We start from the raw sequence: 26,392 nt of genomic DNA, 5'->3' as shown, positions 1-26,392 counted from the left end.
GAATCCAGTGCTACAGTGCATATGATTGACAATACAAGTGTTAAGAAGGTGGTCATGACAAAGAAAAAACACTGATGTGTACATCCTCTAATGCTTTACTTTGTTTCGTTTAACAATAAACATATCATTATGACACCACTACTGTCAATTATTTATTACTCTTCCCATATCATGCTGCTGTAACATTTGATATACCCCTATGGCATTAATAAACATTTATCTCATCTTGTTAAGCACATATATGCGTATGACCTTTCCATCATTTTGATCAGAACATGCCATCCTTCCCAACAGCCTCTTTGGTGACAAGATTCAGTAAAGATTGAGGAAGCAGGTCTCTTAGGAAGAAACTCCACTTATGGATCTTATGTAGCTCAGTTATATTTAATGCTTCCTGTATAAACACTGACCTGCATAATTAAATACTGGCTGATGCTTGCGCCAATGCTGTAATTTGCATAAAAGGCCTTTTATGGTTGACCAAGGAAACAACTAATATCAAGCTGAAGACTTGAACCATTTCTAACTGTGCAGTGACACAAAGAATAACCTAATTATGTAGAAGAACTGTTTCACGGAGTCTGTTTTTTTTTTCTTTTATTCCTTGTAAGCACCATATTTACAGAAAGGAATCCAGATTTTTATCTTTAAAACCAACTAATCATTTATATCACATCATATCTACAAGTTCATATAATCACAGTCTGACTATGTTAATTACACAGAGCACAGATGACAGATCAGGAAGAGATTCAATGGTATATTTCCACTTCATCAGTTTTGATCACCATTCACAAACACACATACTTCAACAGATAATTCTTGTCATTTTATATTTATGAGAATTTAATAGGGAGATTTAATAAATTATGAAACAGACTTTTAAACAATTACTGACAGTGTTTATCTTGGAGTACATTCTGCAAAAAAAAAAATTCTCTGTTCACATTGCTTTTTTTTTAGGGAATGTCTCTGTTGTGTCTAGGATGATGGAGTGTGGGGAGAAAAGGTGAAGCTCCAAGCACTGGCCTTAAGTTGTGTTGTGGTACATGGTTATTAATCCCCCTTCGCAGCTTAGGGGGCAAAAGTTTACAATTCATTCGTCTGGGCTTAATGTCAGGAAAAGGCTGGCAGGTGAAAGTATGGTCCCTGAATATATCGCCACATTGCCAAAATAATCCTTCACTATTTACCTTCTGTAAGCTTAAGAATAAAGACATAAGTAGTCCAGGAGCAGCAGTGAATGACACATTTCTTTCTAACGCTTAAATATGCAGGGCAGAGATCTCTAGGCCAGCAATTCCCCAGGCAGTCCGAATACAGCTTGTAGAAAGCATATAGTCTGGCTTCAATCCACCAAAGGAATTCGCCATCACAAATTCATTCTTTTTAGGGCCTTAAATGGGACAGTTACTGTGGAGAATCACAGCTCAGGCTTGTTTTAGAGAAAAAACAAGGCCTTTCCGCAATACCACCAGCACCAACACATAGTTAAGGCAAAAAAAAAAAAAAAAACAGAATTGCACTTATTTCCCCCAATATATTAAGATTCTTCTGCCGTTTTTACTGATCCATTCAAATCACTTCTTTAATTACGTCTCCTAATAGATTTACACAGAGAAACACAAACAGGGAAAATGAGAGGAAAAGTAAAAATATATACGTGACAGGTTTTTCATATAACAAATGACCGACATTAAATTGCTCTCAATATGCAGGACAAAAGGATACCTTTGATTTAATAAGAACTTAATTTAGACCTGGAAAAATCTCACTTATTAAAAACCAATGCTAATTATATCCACTTATCCCATGTGTAGTTAAGATTAATCTGGTTTATATTGAACCAAGACTCCTAATATTGGAAAAAGTGCATGCAGTGTAAGATCTGGCCTTTTTTTAAGTGCTTCATTCAGTCTGCAGAGAAAAAACAGTCTCTACAGCTGAAAAAAAATTAAATTATAATCTTGTGGCAAAAATGGCCCCTTTCTTAAGCCACTGTGTAGGAGTATACATTAGTGTCTGCAATTTACACACATTCAGAAATTGGCACAAAAAACATAGGGGAACAGAAAAAGCAGCAACAGCCTTTATGCAGCAAGATGATGTGGAGCAGGTCTGGAGATGCCCTCTGTTTCAAAAATGCACCATTACAAAAAAGATCTTTGGAGGAGAATCGATGTACCTTCATCACATACACGTGTACTCAATCATCATTACATTCATTATCCAGACTTTATAAATTTACACATCACTGGGTTGAAGTGTGCAAGTTCTTTTCTGAACTTCGAATAGTAGTTACAGTACATTGGTGAAGCTCACTTCGGACAGGTAAGTGATGATGGAATGACAGTTTGACAGCAAGCAGATGAAGAGGACTCAAGTACTTCACAAGGTCAATCGCTTTGTAGTCTCCTTTTCCAGGTTGTCACACAGATTGTGGGAGGATGTCTGCATGTGCATTTTCCCACCTGCCAGCCTCCTGGGTTAACCACAAACCCTGGTGTTTCAGAGCACCTGAATGCTTGTAAATATCCACATTTGTAATGTCTTGTAGTGACTTCGCTAAGAGCACTACTGTCATTTTCTTCTGACAGTGGGTTCAACTGGTCGCTGCTGCTGAATCAATCTCTCAATCTCTGAACCTAAGGTCTGGAGATTCTCCTGTGAGGAAAACATTATATTCCTGTGAGACATTTCTGTGTTAAAGCAGCAAAGTAAGATTTCAACCCAGGGTCACAGACAGACAGACAAACATAAAGGCTGAGAGATGAGAGTTGAAAGATAAGATGACAGTGAAGGGGTTAACAGAGCCCGAAAGGAAGTGTTGAGTCATCATCTTTCTGATGCTTTTTCTCAAATGGACAGATATTTATAATTATTACTCTACATTTTGAGCCCTTTTTTTAAAACATGGGTTAAGCGTTGCTGAACAATCTTCAAAGCTGTTCAGAGAACGAAATGTTGCAGCAAAGTATAACTGCACAAATCAATTGCACTGATTAAGCTGTCAGGCAACTGGATCAATTTCCAGCCTGTCAAGCTGTCTTGCAATAAACCAGTCTCTTAAAATCAGGATTTTCTAGATGTTTACCTGCTCCTCATGCCTCCAACATAGCAGCAATAATATCAACATAACATCAGAGAGCTGGTTATAAGCGACCCATCACATTAAATCAGGTATTAAGTCGAGTTCTGTATATTTTTAGATTCCTGGTTGAGTAAGTTCAATTTGGATACCAAGTTTATTACTGTATCATCATGTCTGGTTAATGAGATATGGCCATTTGCAATTTTGTTTACGAGGGGGACCTGTGTGAAAAACATTGAAATCCTATTTTTAGAATGTTAAAATAAGGATTGCATGATGTAGTAAGAAAAAAAGGAATTCACAGCCTTTGTAGCAGTCCTGCTACCTCTAAAATAACTTTGCCATAACTTTGGTCCCATAGTGAAAAAAATGCATGTTTCGAAATAAAACTGTAAATCAAGTAACCAGGTTGCTTAGTGTTCATTAAAATGCTATAAAACAATGTTTAGGATTAAAACATTCTCAATTCTGTTGAAAGATCATGTAGATCAGGCATTTATCAACAGATTTTCGCTGACACTCAAAATTCCGTAAAGTGCAAAATCACTGCAACTTAAAACCTGACAGGATCACATACTGTATGCACATACACACTATGAAGGCACTGAGACACCTACCTGATATTTACTTTTAACAGAGTCGTTTGATTTTCCTGAATAAGCAGTGAGAACTATGCACGAGCGCTGACAGAACCACCAACTACTGAAGCACTGGGCATGTCAACTTTACTGACTACTTTGATTGTATATGACCGGAAAATGTTTTTCTGATGTCTCCAGATACAACTGAAAGTGCACACCTAGTAAACCAACCCTCAATCCTACTTGATCTTGTGCTGATACACTTCCATGTATGGCTACCCCTAGCTTTATCTCTATCCTGCTGGTTCATGCCTAACGTTCATGTTAAGCAGTTTATTCAGTGTGAGAATGTACTCAGTATGAGTCATTAGTCAATCACTGCTCAATGTGCTTTGTTTATGATAGCTATCGCCTTCCCAGACCCTCAAGCTCCTGCGATTATATCAGCAAATACCAAGAGTCAGCCGAGCGATATCATTTCGCCAAGTGAGCCATGTATAGGCAAATTACCACGTGCTGAGACATAACATCCAAACAACCGCGAATTGTGAGAAACAAATAAGACAACAAACGACTAATAGTTTAGGATCCATTTATAGTACATGCACCAAATAAGGCAGACCATGTTACCTTCAGTGTTATGTTCTTGAGCAGCGTGTCTTCCAGAACTGCCTGAAGCTTCCTGTTGATTTCCAGCGAAAGGTCAAGTGTGAGCCCACTGTCAGCCGGGTGTGAAGTGTACAGAGATGCCATGATGCCCCCTCTCTTACTCAGGTGGGCTTTGTTAAAATCGGATGCCTCGGATGAGAGAGCTCCAGATTCCTCTCTCAGAACATAGCTCTGAATAATTCTGTGGGATACATAATGGCACATAACGTTACTTTTTTTTTTTTCAACTGATTTTTGCTGACATTCAAAATTCAAAAAAACCTAATACCTGACAGGATCACATACAGGCAGGCCATACTGTATGCACATACACACTATGAAGGCGCTGAGACACCTACCTGATATTTACTTTTAACAGATATTTACTTTTAACAGATATTTACTTTTTCGGTTTAGTTATAACATAAGCAAACAAAGCATGAACAAGTAACACGCACAAACACTTGTGCGCACAGCGGTAACAGGTGTTGTATTACGAACACCCTTAACTAGGCTAAGCTAAAGCCACTAATGATCCAGGACCCAGGAGAAGGCATAGAGCATTAATCACCCAATCAATATACCTTATTTCTTTTTCTTCAGGACACAAAAGCCGCAATGTAATCCTAGAACTCCAAGAAGCTATCAGATTTTAAAACTGGCGAGCCAAGTCAAACCCACAGTCATGATTAAACCCATATAAGCAGAGTGGTTTTTAAAACCATTTGATAGCAGGAAGTCTTGCTTTCCATTAAAAAGGCAAAACCCAATGTATGATGAAAATAAAAACAAGGACAAAATTTAATTCCTACTGCGGCTGTTTGTTTTTGTTGGACAGACCGCCTAGGTGAAAAGTCTAAAATAACCATTGCATCTTCTGAGTGCATTTTAATAAAAGGATTAAAATCTCCAGATTAAATTATAGCCTAAAAAACTCAAGTCATAAACAGCTAATTTATTTTTAAGTGGCTCAATTTGAAACTGAATACAGAACAGCAATGTGCTGATGGAAATCATTATTGTCACTGCCATTATTGCTGACTTTTTAATATGTTGAAAATGAAGATGAAAAGAAGCATCTCTCCCTTTTCTTCCCATCTTTTTTTCCATAGTGACGCATGGCCCACATTACAGCCAATTCAATTTTAAAGCTTTATTCAGACCACATCTCGAGACAAGGACATTGGAGGGCATATATGTATAGGGCGAACTCCCCAAGTAATGTTGCATTGACAGAGTTTGTAATTAAAAAAGAATTTCAGATAAATCAGAGAAGGCAGGGTTTTAAATGACCTAGCTATGTAAAAAAGGAAGACTCAAATTTCATAAAATGGTAGGTAGGTGGCACAAAAGAAATCTAAATACCATCCATCCATCCAATCATCCATCCAACCATCCATCAATTAATCAATGAGTTACTCACTCTACAAAAACAGATCAGCTTACCTTAAAATTATCTAGGGTCCATTTGGACCCAATTTCCATCATGGCAGTATTTAATAGAACAAAATAAACAGAAATTTAATTTTGTGTATAACACATCATGGCTTGTATGTAAATAATGAGAGACATTATTTTAAGATAAATAAAACCGGGATACTGTCCACTTTTTTACTATTTGACATCTAGTAACACTTCTTTATGTTGGTAGTTCAGAACTAGTGACGATATGTCCTGAAATTATTTCACTCTCTGTTACTATATAAAGCCAGGGCAGGGTGGCTTGGCCTGATTATCCCTGGTAGCAGTAAGAGCAGTAGGGGGAAAGCAAGGACAGCAGTAAGAAGAACATATGCATTTTAGAAATCAAACTACAAATGAAAAGCAAAAATAATTTTTAAACATTAAATGGTTACCTGAAATGCAACCTTCATGAAACAGCTACTTTCTAATTATTATTTTTTATTTTAATCAGGAAAAGAACATCTACAATGGGAATGTATTTTGTCTTGAATACAATTAATTGATTAATTTCAAATTAATGCATCTGCAAATTAATAATGCTACCAAACTTGCAATAGACAAATCTTATATCCAGCCTTTTATTACAACTCTTTAGTTTATCTCTTTGGAGAAATGTGGCACCATATGCTAAATGAAACCACTGGGGAATTAAAGCGAATCAAATTCAGTTTATTTCTGTAATCACTTTACTATATCCATGTACTGTAACCAAGTACCTCAATATACACTCATCTTCAGAGCAGAGACAGTCTCTGTAAAATATTATTTGTGCACATCTGAGAGCTGATTCTGCGTTCTTGGCAGGTGTATATGCAATAAGGTATGATGCATACTTAGGAATCTCTGTGATTCCTCATAACTGACACCTAGATACACAAACACACATGAGGCAGTTCTGTCTTTGGGTAACACTGACCTCTCTGTACATCATGGAAAACAAGCAAGAATAAAATGCACACAAATACTGGGGAAACAATGCTTAATATACACACTGTATAAGTAAAATCTAATTCCTACAGAAGACAAAAGGCAGACGGAATTAGAAAGAGCGAAGGAGGTTTATCCATATAAATATGTAACAATGAAGCTGTGAAAGACTCTAATTTCTACAGATCAGTCTAGCGGTCACACTAGCGGTCAACACAAGCACTGAATACCTGATTTATCAGAGCATCATTTGAGCCTTTTGAACACTGAGCAATGAAAATGCAGACATTGCTGGCTAAAGGACACTTCATATAAAATCTCAGAATACTGATCTAAGTGTCAGGGTGTTTGTAGCCTTACAAACACCCTGGTTTACACTTATTATTACATAATACTGTAATAATACTGTAATAATTTAATGATGGATTTCACTCACTATTCTTTAGAAATAAGGCATTGTCACATTATGTCAAAACAAAACTTCCCAAAGAAGGATGCCTGTAATGAGCTTGTCTCTTTATTTTTTGTTAGTTTCTAATTTTACACAAAAAAATATGACATTTAATAACTTACACAACATGATTAATTAGCTACATATTATGTGAAGTCTATATGCTAGTTTTTCCAGTTAGGCAAAAAAATGAATTAGATCAAAACATGACATGATGTTCTGTCATAGAAAATTGGATAAGTGCTTTAGTCCTTTTATACCACAGCAACTTGACAATGATTACAAACTTTTGTTTTGTTAAAGGATGACACATCATACCTTTTATCCATTTATAGTTATATATAATGTTGTGGAACATCCATGAAAAATATCCATTCCTTTTATCACTTGTCACAGCAACTAAAAATAGACATTCCCCTAGCAGCCTCTCTTTTATCTCTCTCTTGCTGTTAACAAGAATTAGAAGAAATGCAGCTTGTGATTTTACAGAGAAACCACAAAGTAGAAATAAACCAAAGAAACTCTTGTGCATTTACTGAAAGTTGAATGCTCAGTTAAGAAGCTTCCTAGAGCACGCCATCTGTGGAGAAATTGAGTAAACCCTGCTCATCCAAAGTAAAGCAGTTTGTGTCAAGCAGCAAAGAGCATCAGTGATCACAGAACTCATAAAATTGTGCCTGTTAGAGTCATGCATTTGGCATGGATGAACAAACTACTTATACAGGCTGATTCACTCGAAAGAGGCTCTAAATATTCTGTAAGAACTCCTGCTGTGACAAAGCAATCTGAACGAAACAATGTACAATGTGCTCCTCAATATATGGAGCTTCCCCTGAGTCGGATTGATAAGTTTGGCGCCAGACAGCCATCTTGCCGTTTAACACCGTAACACTTTTACTCAGTCATTTGACTTCTCATCACGGTGGTGGCGAATTGAATGGATTGCTCCATTATAGTAAGAGTAATTACAAAATATTCGGGGCCTCTTTCGAGTCAATCACTCTGTAGTACATATGACTAGGCATCTTGGGCACATCTCATACTGGATGTATATGCCTGACTGAAATCTGCGTCAGTAGTAATGTGTGACACTTATACAGACGTCTGAAACACATCCCTTGGTCTTTTATATAATCATTGACTTCAAATCACTTAATATCCTTCAACATGTGGACAAAATGTTAATAAAAGCTGGTGATGCAGCGTAAAGACAAAAATGGGACATAAGAGAAGATAAGCCAGGGTGATCCCTTCTCTACAGTAAAGGAGTAGGATGAAAACAATTTGTCTTTGTTTTAACACAACCATTACATATCCAAAAATAATCTAATCATCATCATAAATAAATAAATAAATAAATAAATAAATACACATTAGCACTAGTTTATGGCCCTTTAAGATCTCACAAATAAGCGAACATGGTATGAGATCACAGATGGATATCTAAGTACAGGAGACTGTACAAGTCAGTAGTAGTAATTGAGTGCATGTGGCATTTAGTTACCTTGAGAAATAGGAGTTGGCAGGGGATAAATTGAGAAACAAGTAAGAAACAAACAGCTGCTGTGACATTTTTGGATGCTGTTTAAAGTCTGGAATGTAGTTGACTTGTTTACACCTACTATATACAAGATTACATGCTACAGTATAACACTCACTTTGTCTTCTTTCTGATCTCCTCCACAAGCTGCTTGATGTGGTCCTCCATGAATTCAATTTTCTCATTCTTGCGTGCATGGGCTTTCTGTAGCCGTACGATACGCTCCACCAACACTGCTTTGTCCACTTCTGGGAAGCTGTCGACCACCACCACAGACGAAGCCGACTGGTTCTCAGGAGAACGATCGTCCGTACTGCTGCCTCGAGCATTAAGAGAGCCTGAGAGCCAGAGAGAAAGAAGAGAGAATGTCACCTTAAGCATACTGAGGAAGAACGGAAACAAAGTCTCACTGAATGCACTCAAGTGACAGTCACACCATACGGGGAATAACAATCAGCCTCACACAGCAGATGGCAATCAGTCACACAAAAACTTCGAGATCAAGACGCTTCAAGATGTAGATAACGGTCATGCAGGGTGTCGAGCAAAAAGAGAGAAAGATAGATGCAACTAGACCTTTAACAAAAAATTTATGTGTGCTAGTGATAAAGGTGTACCTGAAGAACTGGAGCGACTGCCCATGCTGCTGCCCTCCCGATCACAGCCGCCATTCTCCACCTGGTCCAGCTTCTTGCGTGCTATTACAGGGGAAAAGGATAACAGCTGAAAAAATATATATTTTTCAGCTCAGGAGCTTATTCCCTGAAGAGTGAGAAAACTGCCTACCATCACAAGACACACATCCTCACCACAATTTGAGCACGTTCAATTAATATACTTCAAGTTAAAGGTCGGGCCTTGAGCAGGAGAAAAGTCAACATGTACCGGAGAGAATGGGCAAAAATAGAGCTGCTTAAAAATACCTTCACATTCTCCACATGTCCTCTATAGGATACAAATCCCCAGACTCTCTAATGTTCCTTTTTCCTTCTTGCTTGTTCTTCACGAAGTGCAGAATGAACATGCACTGTGGCCTAACCTAGCTTTCCCTCCAGTCACACAGAGGGATGAATATATTACCTCAATCTGTCTGATTTCGCAGCATTGCTCCTTCAGCAGGCCCTCTGAGAGCTCCAACATGGCTTCATAATTACCAACAGTGCCTCAGGAAGCCAGGGACTTTAGAGAAATGGTAATGCCCCGTTACAATAATGAAGGAAGCACCATTAAAACAGCTACGTATACAAAGGGGATTTATAACCATTCATACAGACAGCAATTTGTTGACAGTTTACATTCTCTGGATTTCATGATTTATTCATTTCATTTTTTTATTTATTAACTGATGTACACCTTGTCACTCAGTATAGATAGCTAAGCCTCATTAAACATATTTCCTCCCTAACCTGAAAATCTAAATAATAATAAAATAATAATAAACAATTAAATAACAAACACTGGTTGCCAGTGTAGGTACCAGATGTGCTAGGGTGGGCAAATCTGCTCAGGGACCAGTGCCTGCTGATGATATCACATCATACGATATCTATGGGTACACGATTGGGACAAACTACATTGTGCCACGTCACACAATATGCTATTTATGGCAATGCTACTACATTTGCATATAGATAGATAGATAGATATCCATCAATATATATTTTGCATTTATTTCACATTTGCTTTGGTCTTTCCTGATTTCATTTTTTTCTACATTGCATTATTAAAAACTTTATAAATATGCAATAATCTCTTTTGAACAGGCGGTATTGAGATGCGTCTGCTACTTACGCCCTGTAAAGCCTTCATAAAGACTCTAATCTGAATTGGCGATTTTGAGGCTGGAAACTCTAAATTAACTTTTCCTCTGCAGCAAATTTGATGGGTTTTGCAAATGCACTACTGTTCTTGTAAGAACTATTGCTGAACTGACTAGTACTGTTAGTATACTCAAATTGAAAAGTGCTTTATTGGCATGGAAAAGAGAAGTATATATAGCCAAAGTAAATGTCAAATAAAGGCAAAAACACCTATTGATGGTTATCCATCAATCAATATGCAAATGATGTAGTGATGCTGCCATAGATAGCATATTATGTGTCAAGGTACCATGCAGTTTGTCCTTCTGAATCATTCTGCTCTTGGGATTTTTACAATTGATGGTTATGCTGTGGTAAGTCCACTTTAATAAGAAATACAGCACATACAGCCAATCACAATGTGCCACATCATCATATCACATCATCGTGTTGGGCAATTTCACCAGAAGGTGCTGGTCCCTAAGCAGATCTGACTGACCACAAAAGCACATCTGGTACCTACAACGGCCAGAAGACACTAATTTAAATAGAAACTAGTAATACCCAAAGAGAGATCTAAAATACACCTAAGACTGTTAAATAAACATGCACAGACTCCAGAGTGGAGCAGCAGAAATGTGCTTGCCCTATTATTCAGAGATCACAAGTTTAAATCCTGGCTAGTGAGCAGTTTGGATGTGCTCTCGGGGGAAGGGTGACATACTTGCACTCTCATATAAATCAAAGGCACACAGGCCAATCACGAGCACCTGTGAGCTAGCAAAAGTGGGCCGATAGAGTGCTATCCCTTAAGTGCTAACCGCTCACTAATGCTAAATTAGAAGCATGCCGGTGTCATAGTGTCATGTGTTTCAGAGGAAGCACATGAGGGCCTTTGCCCTTCCTGGTTGGTAGCTGTAAAGACAGAAAACTTGATGCTTAAACTGGATAAAATGTTATATATACACTACCGTTCAAAAGTTTTAGAACACTTGCACATTTCTTTTTTTTGTTTGTTTAGTGATTTATTTTCTACATTCTACAACAATACTAGGGATTTCAAAACTATAAAATAACACATAACGGATTAGGTAATTACGTAACAACAAGAAAAACAACAGTTGGTTGTTATTTTAAGACGCAGAGGTCAGCCTTTCTGTAATAGTTCTTGCAAGAACAGTATTGTCAAGTGCATTTGCAAAATCCATCAAGCACCATAATGAAACTGGCTCTCATGAAGACCATCCCAGGAGGGCGAGACCAAAATCTACCTCTGCCGCAGACGAAAAGTTCATTTAGAGTTATCAGCCTGAAAAATGACCAATTAACAGCACCCCAGATTAGCAGAAACATCTCAATATCAACTGTTCAAGGGAGATTAATGCATTTAACAGTTTAACATTTGCTATTCAAATTTTATTTGTCACATACACAGTCATACACAGTACGAAATGTAGTGAAATGCTTATACGACTGCCATTGACCCTAAAAGAGAATTAAAGTTTACAAATAAGAATAAATATGAATAAAGAAAAACGATAGAAAAATTAAATTAAACTAGGAAAAATAGAACTAAAAATAAAAATAGAAATATGCTAGGAAAAATAGAACTAAAAATAAAAATAGAAATCTGATGTACATAAAAATAAAAATATACTGTACAAATTGAAATATACTGTACTGAAAAATATACTGTACAAATTGAAATATACTGTACTGGGTGTGCAAATATGCATAGAACAAAGTGACTTTGTGCAAAGGTTATTAAAGTGTCTTTGTGCGCTGGTCCAGGATGTAAACGAAAACATGTAGTGTAGTTGTGAAGGTAGGTGTGCAAAGTTATTAAAGTGTCTTTGTGCAATGGTCCAGGATGTAAACGTACAACATGTAGTGTAGATATGAAGGAAGGCGTGCGTGTAATTGTCCATAGTGTCCATGGATGTAAAAAGATTGATTGATTGATCAATTATGAAAAGATTGTGTTAGTCACAATCTTTCTTTCTTTCTACAATGTAGAAAGAAATAAAAATCAGGAACCATCATGGAGTTAGAAGTGTCCTAAAACTTTTGAACGGTAGTGTGTGATATATATATATATATATATATATATATATATATATATATATATATATATATATATACGCGCACTCAGCAAAAAAAGAAACGTCCCTTTTTCAGGACTGTGTATTTCAACAATAATCTTGTAAAAATCCAAATAACTTTACAGATCTTTATTGTAAAGGGTTTAAACAATGTTTTCCATGAATATTTTTTTATTATTTTATTACATTAATTAACATGCACCTGTGGAATGGTTGTTAAGACCTTAACAGCTTACAGAAAGTAGGCATTTAAGGTCACAGTTCTAAAAACGCAGGACACTAAAGAGACTTGTCTACCGACTGTGAAAAACACCCAAAGAAAGACGCCCAGGGTCCCTGCTCATCTGCGTGAACGTGCATTAGGCATGCTGCAGGGAGGCATGAGGACTGCTGATGTGGTTAGGGCAATAAATTGCCATGTCCGCACTGTAAGACGCCTAAGACAGAATGATCCAATGTTTACATCACCCAGGTCTTTTTAGTATCTACTGTTGTTTAAACCAATGCTTTTGAATCTCGCTGTGGCTGACCTCACACTAGACTGCGCTAAATCGTTCTCCAACCTTTCTCCATTCAGCAACATAGTAAAAACACTTCATTTGGGTAAAATGCTATGGCTGCACTTTACGATTTACACTTGCTACTGCTGCCACTCCAAGCACGTCTGTAACTTCACCATAGCTATCAAACACACTAAAGAACATTGCTGACCAGAAAAAAAAAGAAATGTCTATTTTTAGGAAAGAAGAACTGGCACACAAGTTTTCTCCCTCAAAAATATATTTCTAAAGAAAATAAAAACAAGCAGAGAATTTAATCTTTTCCTTTTAGACTTTTGTATGAAGATTAGAATATACAGTAATATAATAATTCTTAGCATTTTTTTAAAATGATTAATAATTAATACTGTAAAAGCATGATAATCTCCTTCTAAGCAAATAATATTCTGTTTATCTTTTGGTCTTCTCCCATGGCTTTTTTTTTTTGCAGCTGTAAAATACAAGTCTACAGTCTGAATATCACTACTGGATGTTTGAAATTTCTTTGGGATAAATAAAGTATCTATCTATCTATCTATCTATCTATCTATCTATCTATCTATCTACTTTTCTGTTGGTACCTTGTGTGAGCTGCTTTGTCAGATCCTTGATGTTGGCTGCTTGCTTCCTTTTCTGTGTAACCAGTTCATCTCGGAGCTCCTCTACTCTCGTCTTCAACTGTGCAGTCTCTGTTTGCAGTGCAGATCGCTCTGTCTGTAGGGCCTGGACTTCATTGTGCATTCGCTGTTCCTCTCTCTTCAACCTTGCTGTCTAAAACCACACACACACACATCAATCTAATTTATACCCAAGAGAGGCATACAATTTATAGTCATTAAATCAATGTGTTCTTTTCCACCATATGAGTGATGAGGCTTCTTTTGTGTTGTAAAAATAGTTCTTTTAATGCAGGATGCACTCTAAGTATTGATTTAGTAGCCGTGGGGTGGAATAGTTAATAATGGAAGTACTTATATGTCGACAGTAAGATTATGTGTTGTAATGAGATCACGTTTGAGCGCACCATGTCTGTCAGCGCCCTCTCGGTCTCTTCCAGTTTATTCTGCAGCTCCCTGGAGTTAGTGGTCAGGCGGTCCAGCTGAGCCTGCAGGCCATTGCTTTCAGACTGTAGCTGAGCATTCTTACTCGTCATTTTTTCTGTGAAGGCCAGGAGCTCAGCCTCTCGCACTCGGCCACCCTGTACATCTCTGTGTAGGTCTGCAATCTGTAAGTTCAGACTCTCTACCTCCTCCCTCAAAGATGCAATTTCCTCCTCATCACTGTCAATCAGAATATGTACATGCATAGAAAATGTAATAACAATCACATATACAGAGTTACAACAGTTCACTGTAATTTATATTTCTGAGCCATAGTTTAACCCATAAGTCATATTAACAGACATAAATATTGCTTCCATGACTGGCAGAACTAGGAAAAAGCTACTGGCGGAGATGATGACCAACTTCTCTTCATATTTAGGCTTTTTAGGCTTTAGAATATCAGCTCTGAACTTTCGGGTTTCAGGGTTGAATCTCAAATAGTGTTAAATGGTAAGCTAGTGCACAATTTATTGTCACATACACCAAGTAGTGCCCTTGATCAGGGGTTAAGAGTGATTTGGAATTTAGCTTTGTGTTAGGAGCTAGTTAGCTTTGTAAAAGAACACAGATAGAATGTATGCGATTTGGAACTTTAAAGTAATTATTTAGGAGTCAAAGTGTTTTTTTGCTCTCCTCAGTACCACAAACTGCACAGCCCTTTTTTCACCCATGCTGCGACCCACAGTTAGTGTAATGAATGGTATTAGAACACTATGGAACACAGAGTGATACATATACAGTAGTTATACGTCCTAGTGGTGTCACCGTCCATGATCACCACTCATGGAATGCTTATCATCCAATCAGATTGCTCGGTCTAAACTAACATAATTCCTAAAAATAAGTAATAATGTGTGGTGCCACATTATTACCTGTCGTACTTCCAAATGACTCAGGGGCAACCCTCAGAGATACTCACACACACACATAATTGTGTAAACTCTAACAGAGGCCCTGTGATCACACTACAGTGAGCACAGAATCACCCTTGCATCTCTTAGTTAGTAAAAATTTATTCCCCGCTGAGAACTGACACACAAACCGGCTGCATCAGCTACATTTTTGATGTTCAGGAGTATTCAACTGAACCATCTTCTCTAATGGAAAGCCACACCCACTGGTCTGTGTTAAGATCATCATCATATTCTTATGGACAATTTCCTATAGTGATCCCACTTTTAAGACTATTGCACCAGATGGGGAAGTGAAATGCTCCAAGGGTCCAATACTACAGTAGCTATGGGCTTCTCCAAGTCATTAAGGGCACTGCATGTGGTATGATTAATTGGTTTGGGTTAGTGGTTCGGGGGTGCTTCCATTACCTCTGATGTTGCTGCTCTAATCTCTGAGTTTCCCCAAGCTTCTCACGCTGGTTCTGGATCTCAGACTTCTGTCTGTTAATGATCTCTCTGTATTTACCCAGCTCATCTTCCCATCGAGGTCTTTCATCCTCCAGACATTTTACCTGTATATGACAGAGAGCGAGGGTAAATAAACAAATACTTTAAAAATCATATTACATGCTATGTACATACATATTTGTCTCACCTTAGTTCTAAGAGTGGTAAGCTCATCCATGCCTTCTTTGTAGCTCCTCTTTAGATCGTCTAGCTCCTTAATCTTGGCTCGATGCATCTGTCAATCACAGCAGAAAAGACAATGCAAAAGAGCCTTCTCCAAAGTTATTAACCGATTGCTTTGTTATGCCTATTCTAATTACTAAAGTGATGACTGAAAGAACTTCCCAAGTAATGTTAAAGTTTACTAAAGCTAATAAAATAATACAAATAATGCTTCAGTGAAAAATCTTCAGGTACTTCAAGTACTTCAATGTGAATTTACCGACTTGTCACTACTAGCTATGAAAACATGTATGAGATGCAATAAAAAAGTATATACTATGACTCCGAAAAAAGACAGACCCTATGAGACGAGCGTAAAAATAAAACAAGAGTTCACCTCCAGCTGGTCTGTCTGTTCCTGCTTGTGCTTCTCCAGCTCACCCTTTGTCTCACGCAACTTTAAATCCAATTCATTAGACTTAATTTCCTCTGACTCCTACAGAGTGAAAGAGAATAATTTACTTGAGCATTATAAACCTCTCCTCAAAAATAATTAATTTCTTCTTAACAAATGATAAGGAACTCATGCCACCTGTGGCTTTATTGTGCTCTTACTCTTTTAGATATAGATTTGTGCAAACTGGTGAAATTATACTTAAACAGTATATTTTTGTACTAAACATTTATATACTCAGAATCCTATAGTGTTAGAGCAGCACTATAGGCTTTTCAGACCGCAAATATTTTCAAATTAAACAACGGTCAACACTGTCCCCTAGTGGATATCTAAACTTCTCAGTAGCATCACTTGGTTAGCGATTTTAAACAAGCATCCCATTGAGACTTGCCTGATATGTACGAATCATGTCTTGGCAATTCTTGCGTATCTGTTCGGTCTCCTCTTTCGCTTGGGTCAACTTGGCCATAGTTTCTTTTAACTTGTCTTTTGTTTCCTTTTTTTAGGGAAATATCAATGAATACAACAACAAAAAACAGTAATAATATGAAAAATACACTATATATAATAAAATAAATATAATAAAAACACACTATGCCATCGAGTGCCATCAAGACTAGGATTAGTACATCTGTATTAAATTATACATGAAAATATTAGGGTTTTATTTCCCTTTTTGGAATTTCATCACTGTTAGCCAGGTTTTAAACGTTACCTTATGAGCATCTGTCTCACTCTTTAATTTGTTCTGGGCCCATTTCACTTTGATAACATGAGAGTTGATCTCATCCTTGAGCTTTTCTACTTCCCGAGACAGCCTGTTCATCTCATTCTCCTACAAGAAAAAAAAAATGAAATCCACTGAACAAAGAACCGAATGAAAAATCATCATTTTATATTCCAAACACAATTTTACCTTGGTGTCATATAGCTGCTGAAGCCGTCCTTTTTCCTGTGCCAGCTGGTTACCCCTCCTGGCCTGTTTGTCCACCTCTGCTGTTGCTTCTCTGAGCTTTCTCTCCAATTGCTCCTTTTCCCTACGAAGGTCCAGTGCTTCTTTTTCCCCTCGCACATACTTCATAACCATGGCCTCCTTCTCCTGGCGTGCCTCCTCACACTTCTTACCTGCCTGAAAGAGTAATGCCACATAATGCTTCTCTTCATTTACATTATTGTTTTGTAGTTGTGGGAAACTATTCCAGTGTTCTTGTGAAGAGAAAGCCTTTGACACTGTTGTGAAAATTTTTGCATGAAAGAAAAGACCAATCTGAATGAATCTTTCTATAATAATTAACACTAATTCAACCTAAATATCTATTATATATAGCTAAACAATAGACCTTTAGACTGGAGATGGGTTTAGAATTTAAACACGAGTGAAAGTTAAATCCATGAAGGATCAGGGAAAACGAGATTGAGACCCATAGTCTACTCATTGTTTAGAAGTAATTGATCCACTATGAATGAAAAAGAGCTTTGTGTGGGAAAGGGGGAAGGGTGCCATCTTATGGTGATTGTTTCCATGGTACCAGGGGCAGTGGTCACAGCGATGACCTCTAACCTGTTCAAGGCGGTAGGACATCTCCCTCTGTATCTGCTGAATAGTGTTTTTAGCTGCCTGGTCCTGATGAACCAGTTTGTCCTTGGATTCTTTTAGCTCCTTCAATAGTTCCTCCACCCTGCTTTCAAACTGGTTAGACAAGAAGAGAGACAGTTATAGTTCAAAAAAATCTGCTTAAGAATGTCTAAGGCACAGGTTATCATAAACACTCCCTGTATGACGACACAAAAGCTGGTTTGACAGGGAGAAGTTACTCAAAAGGTAAAAGCAATTAACGTTCAAGAACCACACAGTGACTGAATATTAAAGATCATGCCTTTATACACAGAGCAACAAAATCCAGAAACAATATTCCTACCAGCTAGTCAGCAGCTGAATGTTTAATAACCTTGTAAAGATGTCTAAATCTATTACCTACAACCTCTCTAAATTTATAACCAAATAACATGTTGGTTTGCTTTGACTTAAAGCAGACCTTTGCCTTTTAATTTACAAAGGAAAACATCTACTGTAAATAGCTGCCAGGCTATCATTGTTCTTATGGGCAAGAGAAACCGCGGCAGTAGACAGATTGTAAATATATCAACTATGCCACAGGGTATGCAAAAACTCTTTTGTGCTTCCTTATCATATGTTTTGGTTGCCTGGTAAATGACTAGGCATCAATAGGAAGCTTATATTATATAATAATGTTGTGCTTTGTGCATTGTGGCTTTGTGGTTAGCGCTCACCTCGCACCACCAGCAAATTTAAAACTTGCCTCCGGTGTGTGTGTGTGTGTGTGTGTGCGTGTGCGTGTGCGTGTGTTTTCTCTTTAGACTTGATGGGTCTTCTCGGGGTTTTCTGATTTCTCCCCACAGTCCCAAGACATAATTCTAGGCTAACTTGGGTTTCCAAATTGCCCGATCAAGTATGATTGGTTGCTTAGTTAAGCCCATTAATACAGATTAAAGGACAAAATGTATCTCTTTATCTTAATCTATTAAACATTTTCTTGTTTTTTTTTTTTTTTTGCTGATGCTTAAGCTGTGACTGTGAATATTACAAGGCTTCCCCATACCAAACACCCACTTAGAACTATTCCACCATCAGTCAGTTTGTGCATTAGCTGACATGTGTGGAACAGGCAGAGGGATTCAGGAGCAGTGCTTTGGTTACAGCTTCACCACAATGAAGTGTGTAAGTTTAAAGACATCCACACACAAAAAAGGGTTTGTAAAAGTAAATAAGGAGTAGGATTTTTCAACTCTTTTAGGTTTACTAAACCTAAAACTTTGTTATGCCATATGAATTATAACAGATATTGGCCCTGACATAAACTCTGCTTGTCTTGGGAACCCAGACTACTTCTTCTTCTTCTTCTTTTTCCACTACAGAAAAACATTAATTATCCAGTCTTTAATTGTTAGTTTTTTTATTTATGTTTTGGTGTTTGCTGAGATATTGGGCATAGTATATAATGAATCTCTGTCCCTTGCTCTCTCTCTCTCTCTCTTTCTCACTCTTTCTCTCTCTCTCTCTGTCCCCACAGCAGTGAATAAGTCTGATAAGATACTGGTGAGATAATAGAGCACAGATGCCCCTTCTAATTCAGCTGTGATGGTAAGCTGTGAAGGTATAGTACACAAACTGTTTCCTGTTATTAACCTGATACCAGATTAAAGCTCTCTAGACACAGCAGGCCTCCTGGGCTACTGTTTGATTTGCGTTATTACCCTCTGTGACAAAGGCCCCCGTTGACCTGAACTAGATTGCAATCTCATCAAACCCATTGCTGCCCTTAAAGTGGTGTACTTGCCCAGCACTCAGAACCAGCTCTTTAGTAAACAAGTGTATTAATCAACGAGGAGAGCATATTCAGGTCTGCCATCTGAACTGGCACAGGCAGGCTTATTTTGCTAAAAAAAAACACAGTGCCATTTGCATTTATCAGTTGCTATTAATAGCCTAGTTATTTACCATGCCTCACATAACAATGGCCAGAATGAATAAAAAAATATCATTATATAAAAGCAAAACATTACATACTGCCCGACTAGCTTAATGCTGACACTTATTTACCTTCTTAATAGAGCAAAGATGCTGTTTTTCAGTCTCCATCCTCTTCTTAAGCTCCTCCCTCATGTTGTCCTTCTCAGAGCAGATGCCCAGAATCAATTCCTGGTGCTTCTTATTCTCATCCAGCAACCTGCCACATGATTAAAGCAACTGTTATTGTAACAGGTTTACAAGCATCCCTCAGTGTTTTTAGAGCCTGTCACTGGTTTGGTCAACACCGTTTGGAAGGCCTTTAAATTTATCAATTGTCCAAAAACAATTACTGATTAGGCTCCTAAACAAGAGCCTTACACAGCTCAGTGCTGGACTGGCTCCAGTTTCTGGGCAAAGCAGGTGTTTAAATGAAAATAAGGAAAGTAAAATCACAAGACACAAGAGAATGTAGTCACGTACTGTGCGAGCACAGCAGGAAAGAAGACACAATAATTCTGCAGTGATAAAATGCCTGTAGGTTTTTTGGCAAATTCAATATATTCTTGCAATATAGTGATAAAATAGTATCAATAGAATTTCTATGTTGGTTGATTTGTTGAAAATAATTCTCCTCAATCAGATTAATTTAGCATCCAAGGTTGGATACTAGCCTTCATGTTTAACTAAAAACAACTGAACATGGATTAAAATTGCATGCAAGATCCTCTCACAGCACTGAAACATTTTGGTATGTAAAATATAGCTGGCAAAATAGTAAAAATGTCCAGTATACTCTGACTGTGTATTAGTCTGTTTTGACATAAGCAATCACCAAACAGCTGATAATATTCTGATGCTTAGATGGACTGTCTGATAAGTGTCAGTGATGTTGTATTGTAAATAGTGGCCTGTTATTTAATCAAGCACAGACTAGAAATGTTATTTTCTAGCAGTGCAAATAAATTTAAACATACCTTACAGCAGAGGAGTGATCAACATTATGTTTTTCATGGCCGATGCCAATACAGGTTATTAATAATGGAAAAGACGGATAACCGATATGTAAAACTGATATGTATTTGCAGAAAAATTAAATTCCTGGCTTCAAAATTTACACAAAACTTTGTTGGAATGCTTATAAGCATGTGTTTAACCGAAGAATTCCTGGAAATATTTGCCTCAAACTAACCTAGCAGCCTCTTGTTTTACTTCCCACCCAAGCTGGGCCTTCCCTCTTCAGAACACTTTTGTTATGTAGATTTAGTTTATAACATCCACTTAAATGACCCCTAGCAAGAAAACCTTGAACTCAGCTCCAGAGTTGCAGAGCGTATATATATATATATATATATATATATATATATATATATATATAATATATAATTTTATGTATATAATAAAGTAAAAGGTACAAAATAACTTTTTCTCAGCTCAGAAACATATGTATTTATATTACTGCTTGCTTGGAATATGCACACAAAACACACATATGCGCACACATCTTTATTTTTCCTACATGTAAATTTCTTTTGCATTTTGCATATTAACATGTCAAATGTTCTCTACAAAAGTATAGTTACTGAATAAAAACACACTGTCCTTCTCAGATTAGTTTTCTCTTATTACTCAACAGTATGGCAGAGAACACACAGAACTCAGATTCTGTGAATTAAAAAGATATGATTCACATACACATGATAATATAGGAGATGTCCTGGTCATTAGACTGATCTGACTTTAAAAGTGTGTACAAAATTCAATACCTATAAAAGCAAAAACTTACAATTATAAATAATTCCTCGTGAATTATTACTGTACTTATCTTACTTATACCGAAGAAGACGACAGTGCTTACCAACGAAAACGCGCTTTTGCATGAATTACAGAACATATAGGTGCAACATCGGTGTTTTACATTCTAGCACTGCAGGAGACACAGCAGTACGGTAATGTACAGTATACGGGTTTACCTTTATAAAATAGGCATTTCTTTGACCACATGCAAAAGTTTTATTTTTTTACGATTAGTGGGTGGGCTAGGAACTTAACAGCATTTCTTATAAAATTCTCTCTTATAAAGTGTAACTTTTTTTTCCTTCCATAAATAAATGAATAAAAAGTATAAATATAAATACACTCCACAGGCTTCTGAGGTTGGTTAAGTCTGCAGAAACGTTACACACTTCTTCAGTGTTGATAAGCAGCACCTGGTAACTTCTAATCAATCAGATAGTCCAGTGGGTTAGTCATAGCTAAAGTTGCTGCATCAGAACCAAATCTAGCCTAATTTTTTTATTAAAATATTTTAATCAGCACTCTGATTTTAAAAAATGCCAAATATTAGCAACTATTATCAGGCCAGGCTGAAAATTGGTCGACCTCTACCTCAAAATGTTTATTCTATATTCAAGGCAACTGCTCAAAAGGAGTTTGGAGGTATTTTAGCGCTATAAAAAAAACACTACACATTTTATTTGTGAGTGATTCCTAGTGATTTTCTGTATATTTTCAGTATGCAAAATCGTGTTATGTTAAAATAACATAAATACAAAGAAAAATATGCCACAATTACAATGCTGTATGCCACACCCTTCAATGCCATACAAAAAATACACAGCTGTTGATCTCATTTAAATTAATAATGGTGTGTCACATAAGCATGAGAGAAAGAAGAGGAGGGAAGAGAAGTTCATGAAAATCAGGAAAATCAGAAATGCTAATCTAACCTAACCTGTGGCTCAGAAACTGTTGTGTTACCAAGCAACACTAATGCAAAATTAGTTTTTGATGACCAGATGACAATCCCAACAAACTGAGCAGACGCATATTACACTGTTCATTATCTAAACATCAGAACAAAGATAACAAATGATTATAAAAAAATCTGCTCCAAAATGTTCATGACTCTAAGAACCCAGTGCTAAAACCAACACTGAAGTATTTAAAACCCTGGTGATACATTTTTCAAGTTTCACATAATTTTAGACTCACAATGATTCTGCTACACTGCAGCCCCTCTGCAGCACCGTGACCAGAGATATACAGTAGAATATGTAAAATACAAAATAATTTAAATATAATCAATACCTTTTGATGGCCTTTTCTTGTTGCGAGTACTTGTACTGGACGCATTTCTCGAAAACCATGGAGCCCTGATCCTTGGGCAGACCGTTCGGAGGGCTCACTCGGGTGTTGCCTCGCTCCTGTACCTGACAGCTGAACAACTCTGACTCCAACTCATCCAACAGAGATTCCTGAGACACTGATCGCTGAATCTCAGACATTAGCTTCCTGCTGCAGTCTGTATCGTATGGGTTAGCATTCGACACTGAGTTTAAGTGATTAACCTCATGCTGTGGTAAAACTTCAGAACCAGAGTTTGTCACTTTGCCAGGTTGAGGTTTGGCAGCATCCCCTGATGGACTTACTTCATGTGAAGCTGTATTGTTTGACTTGATTGTATTGGTTAATTCTCCTCCATCACCCGGAACACAAGAAGAGGTCACTTTCTGGTCCTCAAGATGATTGGAAGGAAGTAAAACCTCTACTGCCCCATCCAGGACAGCAGGCCCTGTCTCTACATGTTCATTAGCAAGAGGAGGAGGAGTCCTGATATCATCTATGGAGGCAGTTCCACTGTCACAGCTGCTGCTATTATCCCCATGCCCTTCCTCTGCAGTCGCTTCATCCTGGTCTGGTGTGGAAAGGTTCAGCCTTAGCTCCGCCCTCTCAGCACTATCAGACTGAACGCTGTCCAAGACACTGTCCTGTTCAGCATCAATGTCCTCCTCCACACCCGTCAGCTCCAGTCCAGTACCATCTCCATCTCTGATGACTTGGGTTGACCCCGTGCATGCTGAGCTGACGATGTCTGTGCTGTGCGGAGGATCGGGAGCGGGGTGCTGTTCTCCCTCACAGTCACGCTGCTCCATGCTCTCCTAAAAACACCACACCTGAAAGGGCAAGAAATTATTACCATGCACAGATCAGCGCTCCTCTTATAGTACGTTTTTTCAAAATAAACAGCCTTACATTACCCAAAATTTTGGTCTAAGAAAAAAAAATTATACCTAGGTAAAACTGTTTTTCATTATCACACTTTGTTACTGCATAGGAGACAGTAAGAAAGTCAAAGTGACTTCCCCTTTTTTCAGCGCTAGCTCATGCTCTGGCACTGTGTCCATAAACCAATCAAATAACTACACTTTTCCTGTTTCACGCACAAAGATTGCTTCAGTAAAGTTGAGCTGACATTCATCACACACTTGATTTCATTCAGTGACATAATGACAATTCAATTGTTCTCTTAGGAATTTGACTGATACTGCTACAGATGCCAATCCCATTAGAAAACAATCATGTGTTACAAGTATACACAAGACCTTCTCTGAAAACAGCACTCACAGAAAGTGTGAGGGCAAAATTCAAAAGGCATGAACTTTAGACAGTGTGCTTAAAATAAGGGTAAGGCTTATTGTAAAGTGATTAAGTTATGGAACTATCTAATCCTCCTGGGAAAGCCTAATAAATACAGAGTATTGAACACAGCTGGACAACAGGATATAGTGTTTGCAGTAGAGTTTGCACTTCAGTAAAAAAAAAAAAAAAAACGTTACACAAGTTGATGGCTACAAGTGAGTATATTAGATTTGGGTTAGCATTTCTTTTTTTTCTTGAACATAAGGGTGACAAAAGTCAAGTCTTTCTCTGGCTATAAAATGGCTGAAGCCTTAAAAAATAACATGGATGATGAATAATAAACTATCACTTGTCTGCTGTGCAACTATGAATAAACAAATGTGCCTGAGCTACTAAACATTTTAAATTCACATTTGTTTCATGTGCATGAGCTACGAAACATTTTAAATACTTAAAAAAAAAATCAAGATGAAATGATTCAACAGGTAAAATCAGGTGTAAATAAATACTAGCTGGAATGGAAATATAAATCCTTGGAATAATTTGAGGATAGGATTAGAGATCCTTGAACTAAATTCAAACTGCCAACATAGAAAAGGTTTAATATTTTTTTAACAATAAACAATAGTCAAACAAACTAGAAGAACAGATGACAGATATATATCAGCTATTAATTCAGCTCTTTACAGACCTGAACCTGAGAAGTTGTCAAAAGTTTGGACACACCCTCTAATTCTATGGTCTTTCTATATTGTAAAACAATGCTGAAGGCATCCAAAAAATAATACAGTTGATATAGAGCGTCTGCTACTTTTGCTGTGTAAAGCCTTCATAATTGGCTTAAAATCTGCGGTGCTGTTAGTGTTGTTATTGCTTAATTACTCATTATTAATGTCATAGGTGTTATCTCACAGGTTGAAAAAGAAAAATAGTTCTAGAATGTAGAAAATAAATCACTAAAAAAAACACTGACTTAGAAGGGGTGTCCAAAAGGTGTTTTAACTGGTACTGTATTAAAAAAATGTAAAAAAATAAATAAAAATAAATGCTAACTGATGATGTAGATAAAGTAAATATAAAGGTAAATGTTGCCAAATGTTACGCACTCACTTATCGTCTATACCACTTTATCCTGTATCCTGTGGTGGAAGAGACACTTTCAGAATCATCACTCTTGCTAGACTTGAACCTTGGGTTTCAGGAAATGTAAACCCTGAAGAAAGTGGTTTCCTGAAAAGACTAGTTTTCTCTCCTCAACACGATTTAAAGCAAAACAACCAGAAGTCAATTACATGGGAAAGCCCACGATTTGAAATTCTCATGTGTTATTCTGTACTAGCTTTCTGACAGCTGTATAAATCCAACACATTCACAGTGTGTTAAGAAAGTGCAACTAATCATAAGATGATCTAAAAACTAAGCAGACACCCAAGGAGTTAAGATTTTGGAATGACCATGGAGATAGTCAGAGCTAGCTATCTGTCAACTACATCCATAATCAATGACCTGTCATTGACATTCCTGAACAAAGCCTTATATCCATTATATCTAAGGAATAGCTATGTTTAGCGAGATATAATAATATATAAGATCGAATATACTGCTAGAACAGGATATTTATATCCACCTAATCCTAGAAATTGGGAATGAAGAGTAAACGTTAGCAACGGCTAAAAACACTTGATTAGCCAACCAGCTAACATAGATGCCGGAAATGCGATGTGTCTGAGCAGTGCTTTAGACAAGAACCGAAATTGACATTTGACTCACCTGTTATGTTAGGTCCATTCAGTTCGACCGGAATTAAAATAATCACAGCACACCGTCTCCACCGTCCTTATGTTAGCCTCTGTTCAGGTGACACATCAACAAATATGGCCACTGCACCGAACCGACGGCAGACCGTATAGATACTGCGCATGCGCACTAAAAGGCTCCTTTTTATTCGTCGCTGAAATAAAAAGTGAAAGAGCAGCGTGAGAAATAGTGGGACTCAGTTTCTAACTAGCATTGAAACCATGCGACATTCGTATTTTATTTTGATAATAAGAATATTTTGAACATTTAAAAAAAATCAATAAGATCCAATATAGCCTAGACAGTCTAGACACTATAACTGACAAACATGTGGGATGTTATATAGGTATTTATTGCATGTAATTAGGGCCCAAGAATTA

At 37.3% G+C, this 26,392-nt stretch overlaps 1 protein-coding gene across 1 annotated transcript; it reads right to left on the bottom strand.

Moving 5' to 3' along the window:
• Positions 1-585: 585 nt before the first annotated feature.
• On the bottom strand, positions 586-26,111 carry ccdc186 (coiled-coil domain-containing protein 186). Its single transcript, XM_053511473.1, has 16 exons — positions 25,986-26,111; positions 22,884-23,749; positions 19,887-20,013; positions 17,826-17,954; positions 17,181-17,393; positions 16,980-17,099; positions 16,656-16,760; positions 16,205-16,303; positions 15,794-15,880; positions 15,568-15,710; positions 14,167-14,422; positions 13,724-13,913; positions 9,320-9,400; positions 8,821-9,040; positions 4,303-4,522; positions 586-2,664 (listed from the first exon to the last, which is right to left on the bottom strand). The coding sequence occupies exons 2-16, from the start codon at positions 23,726-23,728 to the stop codon at positions 2,581-2,583; spliced, it is 2,919 nt and encodes a 972-aa protein (XP_053367448.1). The 5' UTR covers positions 23,729-23,749; positions 25,986-26,111; the 3' UTR covers positions 586-2,580.
• Between the last annotated feature and the right edge of the window lie 281 nt (positions 26,112-26,392).

The sequence above is a fragment of the Clarias gariepinus genome, chromosome 14, assembly GCF_024256425.1.
Source record: "Clarias gariepinus isolate MV-2021 ecotype Netherlands chromosome 14, CGAR_prim_01v2, whole genome shotgun sequence".
Lineage (NCBI taxonomy): Eukaryota > Metazoa > Chordata > Actinopteri > Siluriformes > Clariidae > Clarias > Clarias gariepinus.
This window is presented reverse-complemented; position numbering and strand designations above follow the sequence as displayed.

Coding starts and splice junctions, on each gene's coding strand:
- ccdc186 (XM_053511473.1), bottom strand. CDS start 23,728: ATGGAGCAGCGTGACTGTGAGGGAGAACAGCACCCCGCTCCCGATCCT. Junction 20,014..22,883: donor CAAGAAAAGGCCATCAAAAG/GTATTGATTATA, acceptor ATCATGTGGCAG/GTTGCTGGATGAGAATAAGA. Junction 17,955..19,886: donor ATCTTTGCTCTATTAAGAAG/GTAAATAAGTGT, acceptor TTGTCTAACCAG/TTTGAAAGCAGGGTGGAGGA.